General features: G+C 47.2%; 1 protein-coding gene across 5 annotated transcripts; it reads left to right on the top strand.

The window, feature by feature from the left end:
• The first annotated feature begins 2,077 nt into the window (after positions 1-2,077).
• zgc:152968 (uncharacterized) lies at positions 2,078-13,798 on the top strand. Of its 5 annotated transcripts, none has more exons than XM_081725197.1 (17): positions 2,078-2,369; positions 2,685-2,797; positions 3,151-5,030; positions 5,112-5,198; positions 5,437-5,632; positions 5,858-6,042; positions 6,273-6,413; positions 6,523-6,637; positions 7,261-7,332; positions 8,048-8,188; positions 8,492-8,605; positions 8,698-8,771; positions 8,897-8,995; positions 9,131-9,246; positions 9,332-9,470; positions 9,790-9,910; positions 10,549-13,798. In XM_081725197.1, the coding sequence occupies exons 1-17, from the start codon at positions 2,242-2,244 to the stop codon at positions 10,638-10,640; spliced, it is 3,813 nt and encodes a 1,270-aa protein (XP_081581323.1). In that variant the 5' UTR covers positions 2,078-2,241; the 3' UTR covers positions 10,641-13,798. The 5 variants fall into 5 exon arrangements, with proteins under 5 accessions (XP_081581323.1, XP_035387622.2, XP_081581322.1 ...); XM_081725196.1 differs by having other exon boundaries at positions 2,079-2,369; positions 5,109-5,198; XM_035531728.2 differs by having other exon boundaries at positions 2,248-2,373; positions 2,668-2,797; positions 5,109-5,198.
• The last annotated feature ends 1,012 nt before the right edge of the window (positions 13,799-14,810 follow it).

The raw sequence follows: 14,810 nt of genomic DNA, 5'->3' as shown, positions 1-14,810 counted from the left end.
CTACCTCTGGGCTGTGTGTGAGAGCTGGTCCTGATTTGGAAGCAGTCTGGGGGGGAGGGGGATAATTGGAGTTTAGCAGCAAAAGGAGGGAACGCGATTGACCTCTAGTAATGGATTTGAGTGAATAATTATTCCTAGCTACGGCTTGGATGATGGTATCAGAGAGAGATGAATTCCACTGAATGACTCACTGGCATAAGGGAAAAGACTGCCAGCACTCAGTTAATGAATTCCATCTGGTCCCTATCACATAATCAGGCTTGGATTGAACCGAGGTCTCCCAGGTTACCCCTTCCACCAGAGAATGGCGCATTCCCCAGTTCACGCTCCACCACTGCGATGAGAAGACAGGCCTCAGCGGAGCCCCAAACGCACGTCCTCTCACGCTGCTCGTGCGTTTCCTGCCAGTGCCGAGCCCTGCTCTCCATACGACTGCTGCTCATGACAATAATGAAGAATCTCAAGATGGCGCCCGAAACCTTGCTCCGCTGACGCGAGCCTGTTCGCTCCTCCCTCTAATTGCTCAGTCTGGCAGTTTAAGAGAAAACAGCTGTCTGCTGCCTGCAAGCCCCTAGGCCGGCACACACCAGGCAGCCTGCAGATCTACACATGGTTTCTAATATAAGTAAAAGAAGATGACAGTGTAATGGCTGGCCGGGCAGCGAGCTGACTCTGATCAGCTGTTTCTCCAGTGTGAAGCGAAACATAGGTAGCTCCCTCCTGCATTCTACTGATGTAAGGAGGACAGCAGAGGAGCTCCGAGCCCAGGCATCTGCTCTGTATGTGTAAACGATGACCAGAGAACATGGGCTTTAATCAGGTGGAGATTCTATCCCAGCTAATGGCTTCTGATACTGTTCCCTTGAGTAAGCTGCTCCAGAGACAATGCTCTGCCATTGGTTGGAGGAAGTTGCATTAGACAACAATTATCAACAGATGGGGGGGGATTTTGTGTGTGTGGTTGGTTTTTTTTTTACTTTTTTATAAATATGTTTAGTATTTTTTGTTGTTTTGAGCTCCTTGAACAGTTTAGGTCTATTTAGCCAAGAAGGTTAAAAGAAGGTTGCACAAATAATTAATTTGTTAGATGCAATATATCCATTTAACAAATGAAGTTTTAAGTTCTGGGATTTGAATAGAATGTTGGTGGGATTTAACAAGTCTGACTTTTCTATAAGACTGATCTGGATTGAACAATATTCATGATAGTTATGGCTAACTTATTACTTACAGTTTCCTGGCCAGAACTAGTCAGACCTCTCTCCTGTTTTGTGTGATCCGATCCCATTCAGTAATAACGTTTTACTCACGAGCTCAACCGGTATGCATTGGCTCTTTGGAGTTTCGTCATCAGTTTAGTGTGCGGAGCCCCTACATGGACTGCAGGCCCAAAGTGAGCCGAGCTGGGAGTAGTGTGTGTGTGTGTGTGTGTGAGAGAGAGAGAGAATGTGAATGTGTGTGTGAGAGACAGAGAGAGAGTGTGTGTGTGTGAGAGAGAGCGAGAGAGGGTGTGTGTGTGTGAGAGAGAGTGTGTGAGAGAGAGAGAGTGTGTGTGTGTGTGTGGGAGAGAGAATGTGTGTGTGTGTGAGAGAGAGCGAGAGAGGGTGTGTGTGTGTGAGAGAGAGAGTGTGTGAGAGAGAGAGAGTGTGTGTGTGTGTGTGGGAGAGAGAATATATGTGTGTGTGAGAGAGAGAGAGAGAGCGTGAGAGAGAGAGAGCGCGCGAGAGAGGGTGTGTGTGTGAGTGAGAGAGAGAGAGAATGTGAATGTGTGTGTGTGAGAGAGAGAATATATGTGTGTGTGAGAGAGAGAGAGAGCGTGAGAGAGAGAGAGCGCGCGAGAGAGGGTGTGTGTGTGAGTGAGAGAGAGAGAGAATGTGAATGTGTGTGTGAGAGACAGAGAGAGAGTGTGAATGTGTGTGTGAGAGACAGAGAGAGAGTGTGTGTGTGTGTGAGAGAGAGCGAGAGAGGGAGTGTGTGTGTGTGAGAGAGAGAGAGTGTGTGTGTGAGAGAGAGAGAGTGTGTGTGTGTGAGAGAGAGAGAGTGTGTGTGTGTGTGGGAGAGAGAGAGAGGGTGTGTGTGGGAGAGAGAGAGAGAGAGAGAGAGAGAGAGGGTGTGTGTGAGAGAGAGAGAGAGAGCGAGAGAGAGAGAGAATGTGTGTGTGTGTGAGAGAGAGAGAGAGAGAGCTAGAGTGCGTGTGTGTGTGTGAGGGGGGGGTGAGACTCTAAAATCAGCGTCCATTCGATGCATGTTTGGACTGCCTGGCGAACCGGCTTGACTGGTTCATTAAAGGAATCATTTCATACGAACGATTCATTCCGGAGTCTGACTGCTGATCGCCTATGGACACTGGAGCTCCTCGCGCCATCACCGTAGGTGTGATATTGGCTGCACCTGAGTCTGTAATCAGCGCGTGAGGTTGGACAGCGTTCGCATCGAAATAAGTCTGCTAGCTCGTGCTTCCGTGTTCGTCATAGGGCATGTAAGAACTCGTGGTGCCCCGTTATTGCACGTGGCCTCATCAGTTACTTGGTCGCTTTTCTGCCCATGATAACATGAGCGGCATATATTTAATCAAACCGTTTTAACCAGTTGCGTTAAAATGTAATTATTGACGATTTAGCACCTGTAGTCTAACTTTGTGTGCATTTTGACCTTTGAAAAGCGCAGATGTTTCCTTCCGCCAGACACTTTGCTGGAACAGACTGTCCTGTCCTCAGCCGGGGCAGGTGCGAGCGACCCTACTGCCTGTACAAGCACAGCGCCCGCGGTGTTCCCGTTACCGTTACCGGCGCCGTGGGTAAGATTCACGGATTACGGGGATAAAAGACTCGTGGATGTTCAGTAAACATCTGTAAATTCATATTTTTAATATGAGTGAGAATGATGTTTGTTTGTATTTGTAATGTTACATTTGGGATTGTGTGTGTTTGTGTGCATGTGTACCTACAGTATATTGTGTGTCTGTCTGTGTTTTTAATCTGTAACTTTTTGTTGTTGTTGCCTTAATCACTGCAGTTTGGTAGTCCACTTTGTAACACAAAGGCCTGGCAGTTCAACTCAAACAGCAGTATGGTTTTTATTGGATGCCAGAGCAATGTAAACTTAAATTGTTCAGTGATGACATTTCTCTTATTAAAATGCTTTTACCAGGGCATGACCACATTCCAGAAACATCACCCTTCCAGAACCAAGAAGTGAGCAATCCTTGTCTTCTGGAGCTGGAAAGGATCAACAAACAGATTGAAGCAGTTAGAAGTGAGGTGGAGAAGGAACGTGAGAGGTTGTCCCGTTACCAGTCGGAGCAGGGAGAGGGCCATGGCCCTGGATCCCAGAAAGACTTTAAATCTAGACTGACTCTCTCTAAAGACCACAACAGAAACCAGATGTTGTATAAAAAGACAACTACTAGCAAGTACGTGGTTGATCGCACCAGACCCAAAACTGATCTGGAATATGACCCTTGTTCAAATTTTTCTGCTGACCTGAGATCTGGCAGCTCAGTAGATAAAATTAGAGCAGCCCATAAAGCAGATACAGAACATGACCAAAGGGACAGCGAAGCTTCAGAAAGTGTGTGTGCCGACTCTTTTCAGGCATCATCGTGTATTTTGGAGGATTCTGATGAGGGAGCACTGGTCATCGACATTCCACCTTTTGAAAATGGTAGAAGACCCACCAGATCTCAGAAACAAAGAACGACAGCCAGTGACGCCATGGCAGTGCTCGGAGGCGGTGAGTGTGAAGAGGGGGAGAAAAGGGCTTCAAAGAAAGGTGCAAACATCACACGGATATCAGGAGAACGTTCAGAAAGGGACGGCGCGGACACTGGCTTTCTCCTCCTGGAGAAGAACGTGGCGATCAGGCCCACAAAGACGGACATGAACACCAGCCAGCTGCGGGCCTCACCTCAGATCAGCAAGCTCATTAATGTTCCACACCAAGACAGCGACTCAGCAAAGCCAAAGCCATCCTCAGTGCCTCCTGGAGATGGACGCAGTCTTGGAATTGGACCTGTGGAAAATGAAAAGAAGCAGACTGCCAGTGAGGAGGCAGAGTCATCCAGGAAGTTGCTCCATGTTGATGACTCGCCTGTAAGAAATGCCCCAGATAAAGGCACTAAACAAAGCCCGACTGCCCTCAAGGGTGATGAAGAGAAAAAATTGATCTCAAAGCAGCTAGTGACCATAAGGGAGAATATTCTAGAACCTCATGAAAATGCAAGGTCTCTGATTGTAGACATTGGCAGATCTTCAGAGGTTAGCCACTTGGATAAGCCAGTTTCTGAAGACATGGTGAATCTTGATGGTTTTGAAGAGAGAGGACAGAACATTGAAACTGTTTTGGATGATCTTTCCATGTGTCTGGACCACTTGAGAAGTGAAAGTGAGGGTGTTGCTTGCCTTCAGGATGTTGCAGATCTCCTTGACATGCCTGATTGTTCAAAGAACAATGGAGATCTTTTTTCACCACCTGCCAAAACACGTGAACAAAGTGTGATCACTAGTAGAACCGAACTTTGTGCTCAACAAAATAAGTTGCACTCAGGTTTTGCCCATAAAGCCGAGATCTTGGCCCCTGCATGCTCGCAAGAGACGGTGGTATTTCAGGATTGCTTCCCCAATATGTCCCCTCTCTCAGCCATGACCAAGGGGCTGGGACCTGGTCCAAGTAGCACAGCCTTTGCTGAAACGCGATGGTCACCTCATCAGAATGTTCTCCCCCGGTCTTCTGACCAGAACGTGTCCGTGTATGTTTTAGGAACTGACGTAATAAGTGTTCCGTCAACACAGTCAATGGAGTTGCTTGGCTCCGTCACCTCACCGGTGGCTGTGACTTCGTGTGGCTCCTATGCAACAGGCAGTGTGTCTCCGACCCCTTCACCTGCTGTGACGGAGGCATCAAATAATGAGGTCGTCCGGATCGACTCTAGCTCCTCGGAGGAGCTTCGTTACTCGGACTTCGACCTGTCAGAGACGGATCCGATGGAGGAATGCTACAACATCTTCATGGAAGCAAACAAAGACGTGCCAGTAAGTGGATCATGGGTGTCCAGTGGGTTGGGCAGAACTAGAATAGCAGAAACTTATCCTTACTGGTTTTCTCTCTAGCAGGAGGTGTCAAAGATGTCAGAGACTGATGCATCACTCCAGTCGCAACCAGTTCAGAAGAAGAGAGTGGCTCACGTGGCGAAGTTTGAGGTGAAGTACTTGTTTACCTCCTACGTTATCAGAACTTGGGTTCAGTCAAGCTGTGCCAGTGTGGCTATGCCTGCAAGTCTTGCTAAATAGCAATGTTTGAATGTTAGCATTGTTGAAGGTGTGTAATCTGTTATGACCCCGTACGTCTGAAGCTCTTGACTGTGAGATGTAGAATAGGATTGAGGATGGAGTTGAGAACGTGTGTTTATTGAGCTGTATCTTCACGACTGCTCAACAGGTCAGTAAGAGCAAAGTGCAGGTTCCTCTGCGGGAGGGAGGCTCCCAGCTGCCTGTGCCCAGCCGGACTCAGCAGTGCCAAAAGAGGGCGGCGACCCTTACTTCAGCCCTCAAAGGGTGCCAGTCATTTATCGCCACCAGTGTGCCCAGGAGAGTCCTCAGCCCTGCTGTAACTCACCCAAACCCTGCACCAAACTGTGAGTCATCTTATTAGCGTGGAGTTGTCCAAAGCCTCTCTTGTGTGGTGTTCATGCCGTCCATCTTGTGGTATGAATCGTTCATCACTCTGTCGCTCTGTTCAGACCCGTTCCCTCCTCTACCTGCTGCATTAGAACTTAACTGTTCTGTGCAATTAATCATCCAGAATGCATTGTGTGTATTCTGCGCAGTGTTGGTGACTGAAAGGTGACTTTTATTTTTAGCCTGTGTGAGCTTCCTTCCTGTGGGTGCCACCCTGCGCCTGGGCTCAGACCTGCACCTGATTGTCCCTGAAGGGAACTGCGCTTTACCCATCACCTTGATTCCTGCCACAGTGCCTGTAATGCGTCCACTCCAGCCTGCTCAGCGCCCCCTGCCTGTGCAGCCAGCCAACTACACACCTGCCAAGGTGCGTGCTGCATGCTGGCTTAGGACTGCTCGTATAACGGACATTGGCCTTAGTTTTTTTTATTTTTTTTTTTATTTTGTAGAGGGGTTTTTGCCTTATTTCACTTTAATTTATATGGAAGGTAACACAGCCTGTGTTAAATAAAATAAGAAGATAGAGAAAAAAAAATCAAGCATTCAAGAAAAAACAATAATGAAAAATTTAAAATGTTTCTCACTCTGCTTCCACAGGCAATTCCCGCCAAGCGAAAAGCCAAAGGTCGTCCAGAGGTGGGTGTGAAGGTTCCACATGATGTGCGGCAGCGGTACGTGAATTTATTCGTGGAAGAGTTCCTGAAAACGTCTGCTACTGTCCAAGATGCCTTCGAAAAGGTCTGTACTAGCAGGATCTTCAATCTTTAAACTCACCAAATGCATGAAACCACTACTATAGTCCAAATATACTTTATCTAACCTTTTGTTTGTACATGTTTTTTTTCAGGCGCTCGCAGAAGAGAAGACAGTTTTTGATCGGAGCGTCAACAAATTAAAATATCTGAGTGTAGCAGTCAATGCTCTCAAGAGACTTAAAAACCAAAATGCCTCTCCAACTACGTGTATGTACGTCATGCAAACTGTGTGGCTCTTATTATATTTTGTTTATATATACACACAATATGTATATTTTTATATACATATTTTGTGTAATTTATTTATATCTATCTATTACACACACACAATATATAATATATATTTTGTGTGTAATATAGATTTATAGATATGTTACACATACACACAAAATATATATATATATACACACACACAATATGTATATATATTGTATACATATTTTGTGTAATTTATTTTTATATATATATATATATATATATATATATATATATATATATATATATATATATATATATACACGTGTATATATATTGTATACATATTTTGTGTAATTTATTTTTATATATGTATATATATATATTACACACAATGTGTGTATGTACATGTGTGTATACACACACACACACACACACACACACATTATATAAATAAAATACATATGTATAATATAAAAATAAATATATATATCTCACATGCACACAATCATACTTTACACTGTTCTGTATATTGTGTGTGTGTGTATATATGTTCTGGTCATCTTTAAACAGTGTTATGGAATCTGTTCTACTCAGTCTTGTACCAGTTCACTTGCCTTGTGTCCAATGTCCAGTTTCCAGTGAGGGAAGCGCACAGGCGTCTCGAGGACATGTGGCACTGAACACTGAAGCCCTTCTGGGAGACGGTAAGTCACGCTCACCATTCAAGGTCCAAAAAAATAAACATGTGAGCTACTACATGGGTTCACACTAGTTAAATACAAAAACGAGTATGTTTTAAAGTTTCATTTGATTATTTCATCATCGTTGTTTGAGGTTGCTTTGTGGAGAACACTTGGTGTGTGCTGTACACTACATGTTGTAAACTCTGTAGTCCAATTTGTTTGGTGGCTGTTTCTTTGCCGTTTTGTTGAAGTGATGCGTGTTAACGAGGGCCACGGTGGATTATTGCATTATCTAAATGATCAGAAATGGTTTTCACTAATGCTGAGTGATTCTTAATCAAATTGCATGGCAATTATATGGTTATCAGAGGCACTTTGCCCAGGGGTCTCCTGGAATAATTCTGAGCGTAAGGGTGTCGTCTGGGATCAGATCCATTTGTCCTTAATTCCCACATGCAGGGAATGCTTCAGGGAGATTTTCCCAGAGATGCTTAGCCCACGCTGTGTGTCTCATTAAACCCCCAAAGGCCTGACTGAGTGCTTAATCATGGGTGTACCATCAGAGGAATGATAATGCAGTGGACATTCTGCCTTCGAAGAGCTGTGTGCACTGGGGGCTGATCTCACTAGAGACTGGTGTTCTTGGAGATTGTCTATAGATAACAATCCAGACGCGATTGTCTAATGAATGTTTGTGACGTTGGCCTGCCATGTCCACACTGTCCCTCTGTGCCAGGCGATGCCAGGCTGTATGCTCAGTTGAAGGAGCACATCCTGACCGAGGCCCTACTGCGGGAGAACAACTACCCTCGCCAACACCCTGGCGAGGCTGGCACTGCTATGCAGTACGGAGAAGCTAAGAAGAGCACTGGAGATGGTGAGATCTTGGGAGTGGTGTGCTAATGAAAAGGGCATGCTTTGGCCTTCCTGAAGCTGCTGGGGGTCCAGGATTATTCAGACTTGTCTGGGTTTAATGTTCAGAGGCTGCCATGGACCTTTTTAGTTGGAGCAGAACTGTGCGCGATGGGCCCTGTGCCAGTCTAGAACCTGCCTCCTTTTCTGTAATCGAATCAAAAAGCCACGGGCAGCAGGCACACGCAGCCTTCATCCACGTCAGTATGTTTCAGAGGTGGAAATTCCATATGTTGAAATATGGAATGACCATGGATACTGGTTCCAGCTTTCAGAAGGATCTGTTGTCGCTGTGGAACTACGTTCTCCGTTAGCCAGACGGGAAAACACACTCGCAAAGAGGAGTGCAACTACCACTCTGGCAAAGTTATCGAAAACAGAGGTGAGGGGAGGTGGCTTGGCTGCGCTGAATAAGGGCTTTGTGTGCGCGTGTGTGTGGGGGTCTTGATCTGGGATGTTCGTGTTCTGCCTCAGTGCCTGGTGGTGTGGAGACGCGCTACAGCTGCTGTGAGAATGCAGTTGGGACTCCAGGGTGTCAAGTGTTCAAGGTACTGAGATGCACCGACACGCCAGAAATGGCGCTGTGAGCTTGTAGGGGCTTTGACTGACTAGTGTCCTTCATTCTAGATGACAGAAGGTGTGTGTGTGTGTGTGTGTGTGTTTCACTCTCCAGCTGCACGTTCACGATACCATGGGCCTCCAGGGTTTTGTGGGCTCCCTCCCCCAGACGCGTGCAGGCTGTCCAGGGGTTTATGCCATTGCTACAGAAATGGTGAAGGCTGTTTTGTCAACTTTTATTCATTCTCCTCATTGTTAGAGGTTTTAGTGCTAGAATGTTTACCTGAAGAAAGGTGAACATGGGTGTGGGACACCTCCTCTGATCTTTGACACTTCTCCCCTGTATCAGTGCTACACCACTCAGGGACTGGAACTGGTGAGGGTCACTGTTGTCAGCAGCAGTCTGCAGGTCATCTATGACAGCTTTGTTAAGCCCAACAGTGAGGTCATTGACTACAACACCAGGTGAGCTGCGTGAACAGCGTGTGTAGCGGCAGCTGGCTGCACCAGTATGAGGCGTGTGAGGTGCAGGTGTCCTCGCTCATTCCAGGTTCTCCGGAGTCAGTGAGGAGGAGGTGAAGAACAGCTACTCATCCTTACGAGATGTCCAGGCTGTGCTTCTGAGCTTCATTGGCGAGGACACCATACTGGTTGGGCATGGCTTGGAAAACGACCTCTGTGCTCTCAAAGTGAGTCCCGCACTCATGGTCTCCCGTTTTCTCTCGTTGACTGAGCTCTTGGAACGTTTCCCTTGGTGCTTGGATGTCTGCTCTGCTTTAAGGATGCAAGAGCTTGTGTGCTCTCACTCCTGCAAACACAGCTGTTAGTCTTCAACTATGCTGTCATTCCAGGGATGAAGCATCAAGAGACGAGTTTTGTCTAGGCTTGGGGTTAATCTGGGTTAGGGCTGGGGGTAATGTGTCCATTGACAATGAAGTTTAGTCCACAGCCACGTGGGCAGTTTCCTGTGATGCTCTGATGTGTGTAACTGGTCTCTGGTTCTTTCAGCTCCTGCACAACACGGTGTTGGACACGTCTGTGGTGTTTCCGCACCGGCTGGGACGGCCACACAAGAGGGAGCTCCACAGTCTGAGTGCAGAAATCCTCCGCAGGATAACTCGTGAGAGTGGTACGTTCAGGATTGAGAGGGATGGGTTCAGGGTTGACCTGAGCGAGGGGTAGGTTCATCCAATTAAATCATCTGCTCTGTTAATCCTATGTCTGATCAAGCGTGTGATGGGAGACCTGCTCAATTCATGAACTGCTAAGGTGTGTGTGTGTGTGTGTGTACACACGCACGCGAGAGGACTTGTCATTGTGTGGCTGTACCTACTGGTCTCCTCCTAGGGGTTGCTTAAAAAAAAGAAACCAATCCTAAAACATGTGAACCATATGAAGTACAGTTACAGCATGTAACCACGTTCTGTGTATGCTTCCTCTGAGATGTAGTTGGAAACTTCCAGAAGATCATAATGGTCACGATCGTCCCGGGTCCCCGTTTGTTGTACGTTCAGCATTTGCTCATGTTTCTTCCCCCCCAATCCCACTCTGGAAAAATGTTGCTGGATTTAATCCTGCACTCAGACATCCCTGGAACCCAAATTGCACACAGTAGTTGCCAGTCATGTCTGGCTTTTGTGTGGTCTGTACAATACTCTACATACTGATCCAGAACTAGTCTGTGCATGACTGTGGCATTGGGCTAGACGAGACCCATACGTGTGTGTGTGTGTGTGTGTGTGTGTGTGTGTTTCTGTTCCTACGCAGGGGAGGGGCGGGACTCCCGTGAGGATGCGCTGGCCTGTATGGAACTCATGCTGTGGAAAGTGAAGGAGGACTGTAAAGGGAAACGATGCTGATTTCCTGAATAAAGTTGCTCACGGTTTCTGTAATGTGTCTGTTACAGATGTGACGCAGCAAAACCCCAAACGCCACCCTTCACCTGCTGCCCTTTGTGTTGGGATTGTTTTGGAGAAGGGGGGGGGAAAAGGGGGAAAAAAAAAAAAGGCATATAGAAATGAATTCCTGTTGGTCGTGCATCTGACTTTTTTGTTAATGTCCAGAAACTTGTACTATTACTTTGGTGAAAAGCCTGTTTATAAAATAAGGGGTGGCGGGTGTTGTCACAAATGCACGGGGGGAGCAGAAGTACTCAGCTCTGGGAAGACGGAACAGAAAGTAAACGCACTGCACTGAGTCCTGTGTTGTGACTTATTTGGAAATGGTAGCTACCTTCTTAACAGATTTAATTAATGAATTAAGTGGCTTTCAAGCCTGACTTAATTTACAAAGCTTTCATTTAAGCAATGTCTATCTGCAGTGGGTGTGGCTTGTTATTAGGCCGTAATTTCCTACTGAAACAACATTTTGTGATTGGCTTGTCACCAGCGTCTGAAGTGGTTTTCTGTTGTTGGGGGACTAAGGCCCCATTTAGAGCACTGAGGAACATGCAGGATGATGTGATGTTTGAGCAGTGAGTTCTCGTTTAAGGAACTACATGTAGAGTTAACACCTCTATGTAGATCGTGGTATTAAAATCCATATTTCACACTTGTGCATTTGTTTGTTTCTAAAAGCTCCCAGTCCTATCACCATGGTGCAAAGATGCTGTGATTCTTTAAATGAAGGAGAAACCCACCTGGGGGGAGGTTGTTGGTTCTTTACAACTCTAAACTGCCTCCAACCTATTTGGACGCAAGGAGACCTGAAGCCAGATCAACGTCATTGCACTCAGCTCCTTCCGGAAGTGAGGTCCTGCTAGCGCTCGACCCTGCTGATGGCGCTCGCTGGTCTTGACAGGTGTGTGTGAAGGCTGACGGTTTGGGCCCCAGCGGGTGCAGGGCAAGGCCAGCGTGTGAGCGGGCAGAGCAGTGGCTGAACATGGCTGGGCACAGTGCCAGGGCGTGGCTGGTCCAGCCCGCTTAGACTCTCACTGAACAAGCTGTGTGAACGTGGCCCGGTTGGCAGATGGGTAATTCTCAGCGGCTGTAGAGGGCTACTGTAGCACCATCCAGGCGCACACACACACTGATGCATTCTGCTCTTGGCAATGCAGAAGGAAGCCAGGTGTCTCCCTTCGAGCCAAGTGTGTGTGTGTGTGTGTGTGTGTGTGTGTGTGTGTGTGTGTGTGAGAGAGGCCTGTCTCTGTGATTAGCGCATGGATAACATTTTCATTTGATGTCACAGTGGAGGCTAGTATATTAGTATATTAACACTGTGTGTGTTCTTCTATGCGATGCCGTGAATAAACTAGACAGTCTAGATCTATTAGTGAGAGCCTGTAACTGTGTGTGTGTATACTGTAGACATGATTTATGGCAGTAAACTGCTAATGTGGCCCTGTGGGACGGTGGGTGTTGTGATTATATACATTTTCTCCTTTAATCTATTTTGCCTGGTCAACTGTCAAATAAAAGTGAACGAGCAGGTTGACGGTGTCTTAAGACCATGGCAGCTCAGGACGCCAACGGGCTGAACACACACACAAGGTTGAACTAATTGGGTGGAACAGCAAAAATGAGTTAAGCTTAAATACTTCAGACTCCAACACTGTATTTGAATCTAATATCTATAATCAACCTCTAATTAACTTTTAAAAATATTCTTAATGTTCTGGTGATTTAAGTCCAGAAACATTTTCCATAGATGATTATTATTATTATTATTATTATTATTTTTTTAACCAGCGTAAAATTTATAATAGTTCTTAGAACGGCATTACGTTTCGCGTAATAACACACACATTCTCTTAAGAAGATATAATGGTAAGAGATGTAAAGATAAGATAAAATTTGACAGAACAGAACTATCTAACTTTATTGGAAGGCAACACTAAAGCCCAAACAAGACTGCTGCGATGACCCTCAAACGTTCAGCGTCACTTTGGGAACAACGTTTGTGGCTGGAGTGAGTCTCTCCCGGCTTTTCTGTCACACGGATGCTGACGTCTCTGTGGCTCCCATCTGCGAGTCTGTGGATGCTTTGACTTGCGATTGGTTCTTTCAGCTGCTGAGACTGTTGCCAGATTTGCAGTCATGTTTGAATCGTCTTGTGAAACAGTCAGCATTTTCTGAGCACCATTAACATGAACTTTCTCTGCACTTTTGTTGGTTAACGCAATGTACTATACATGATTGTTTAGGGCCATGAGGATGGTACAGAAATGTACTTGAGACTCAATGCTGCCCCCTATTGTTCTTGGAATACATTTACATGACCACTATAGTATTGGCTATAGAAAAGAGGACTATCTATATTCATAAGAGTCTCAATTTCATTATTTAAATGGCACAGCAAGTGATAAAAACTATATAAAGCTTCTATAATCTTTTAAAACTTTATGGTCACCTGAGTTACATTCATTAAGTAGTGAATGTGTTAGCAGTTTTGTGCCACTGAATAGACAAAGCACCATTCTAAACAGCAACCCTAGTCCGAGCAGAGCACTGCCCAGAGCCTTGACAAGGGATAAGCCACCTCACCCCTGTGGTGCCTACAGATTGACAGACCCCCTTCTGAGCATCCGTGTGGTACATTCTCAGTCTTATCTTCTGAGTAAGATTGCACCACCGGAGGCTGGCTGGGGGTGGGATCTGGCAGTTCAGCTGTGGGAAGCTTGTGTTGACACATGCCCTCTCAACAGACACTCTATGGCTGAAAACGAGTGATCTCATGTTAAGAGACAGCATACACTTCTCTGCTGCCAATGAAACCACCAGGCTCACATGCAGACATAACGTTATGTGTCGCTGACGGCCGTGCCTGTCCTACTGTAGCTTAGTCTCACATTCTTCACTCATGTGTCTTGTGAAGTCTCTGGGAAAACTTAACCGGGTATCTGGTGTTTTCTCAAACTTAATGAATTCCAGAGCCAGGAGTTTTTTATTCCTTGTTCTGAAAGCCTCTGGTAGAAAGGTGCTAGTACAAGTGTGCGTGTGTGTGGATCTGTGCTCACTTAGCTCAGAGCAGCTCCTGCACACACTCACACAGGCAACCGACAAAGGCAGAGAGATCCTGGACTGAACCACTCTGGGGGGGGGGGGGGGGACAACGGAGTCAAAAACAAAAAAAGGGAAAGGAGGAAGTGAGAAGGGAAAAAACTCAGAGGGAGGAAGGGTAAGAGAGGGTGAGAGAGAGGGAGGGTGAGAGAGAGAGAGGGTGAGGGGAGAGAGAGAGGGGGAGGGAGGAAGGGTGAGAGAGGGAGGGTGAGAGAGAGAGGGTGAGAGAGAGAGAGGGAGGGAGAGAGGGTGAGAGGGTGAGAGAGAGAGAGGGTGAGAGAGAGAGCGGGAGGGAGAGAGAACGAGAGGAAGGGTGAGAGAGAGAGAGAGGTGAGAGAGAGAGAGGGTGAGGGGAGAGAGAGAGGGTGAGAGAGAGAGGCGGAGGGAGGAAGGGAGGGAGAGAGGGTGAGAGGGTGAGAGAGAGAGCGGGAGGGAGAGAGAACGAGAGGAAGGGTGAGAGAGAGAGAGGGTGAGAGAGAGAGAGGGTGAGGGGAGAGAGAGAGGGTGAGAGAGAGAGGCGGAGGGAGGAAGGGTGAGAGAGAGGGTGAGGGGAGAGAGAGAGGGTGGGGGAGAGAGAGAGAGAGAGGGTGAGGGGGAGAGAGAGAGAGGGTGAGAGAGAGAGGGGGAGGGAGGAAGGGTGAGAGAGAGAGGGGGAGGGAGGAAGGGTGAGAGAGGGAGGGTGAGGGAGAGAGAGGGTGAGAGGGAGGGAGAGAGGGTGAGGGGTGAGAGAGAGAGGGGGAGAGATGGGGAGGAGAGAGGGAGGGTGAGAGAGAGAGGGGGAGGGGAGGAGAGGGGTGAGAGAGAGAGGGGGAGGGAGGAAGGGTGAGAGAGGGAGGGGGAGAGAGAGGAGGGTGAGAGGGAGAGGGGGTGAGAGGGGTGTGAGAGAGAGCGGGAGGGAGAGAGAACGAGAGGAAGGGTGGGAGGGAGAGAGGGTGAGAGGGTGAGAGAGGGTGAGAGAGAGTGGGAGGGAGAGAGAACGGGGGGAGGGGTGAGAGAGAGAGAGAGGGGGAGAGAGAGAGAGGGTGAGGGGAG

The sequence above is a fragment of the Electrophorus electricus genome, chromosome 12 (genome assembly GCF_041902795.1).
Source record: "Electrophorus electricus isolate QZ-2024a chromosome 12, ASM4190279v1, whole genome shotgun sequence".
NCBI lineage: Eukaryota > Metazoa > Chordata > Actinopteri > Gymnotiformes > Gymnotidae > Electrophorus > Electrophorus electricus.
The sequence above is the reverse complement of the archived record's forward strand: the minus strand, read 5'-3'. Positions and strand labels throughout refer to the sequence as shown.

What these genes read in the sequence shown, in the direction of transcription:
- zgc:152968 (XM_081725196.1), top strand. Translation starts at nt 2,242, where the DNA reads ATGCATGTTTGGACTGCCTGGCGAACCGGCTTGACTGGTTCATTAAAG. An exon ending in TACCGTTACCGGCGCCGTGG is followed by an intron (nt 2,798 to 3,150) that starts GTAAGATTCACG and finishes TGCTTTTACCAG; the next exon opens with GGCATGACCACATTCCAGAA. An exon ending in TGAAGCCCTTCTGGGAGACG is followed by an intron (nt 7,333 to 8,047) that starts GTAAGTCACGCT and finishes CCTCTGTGCCAG; the next exon opens with GCGATGCCAGGCTGTATGCT.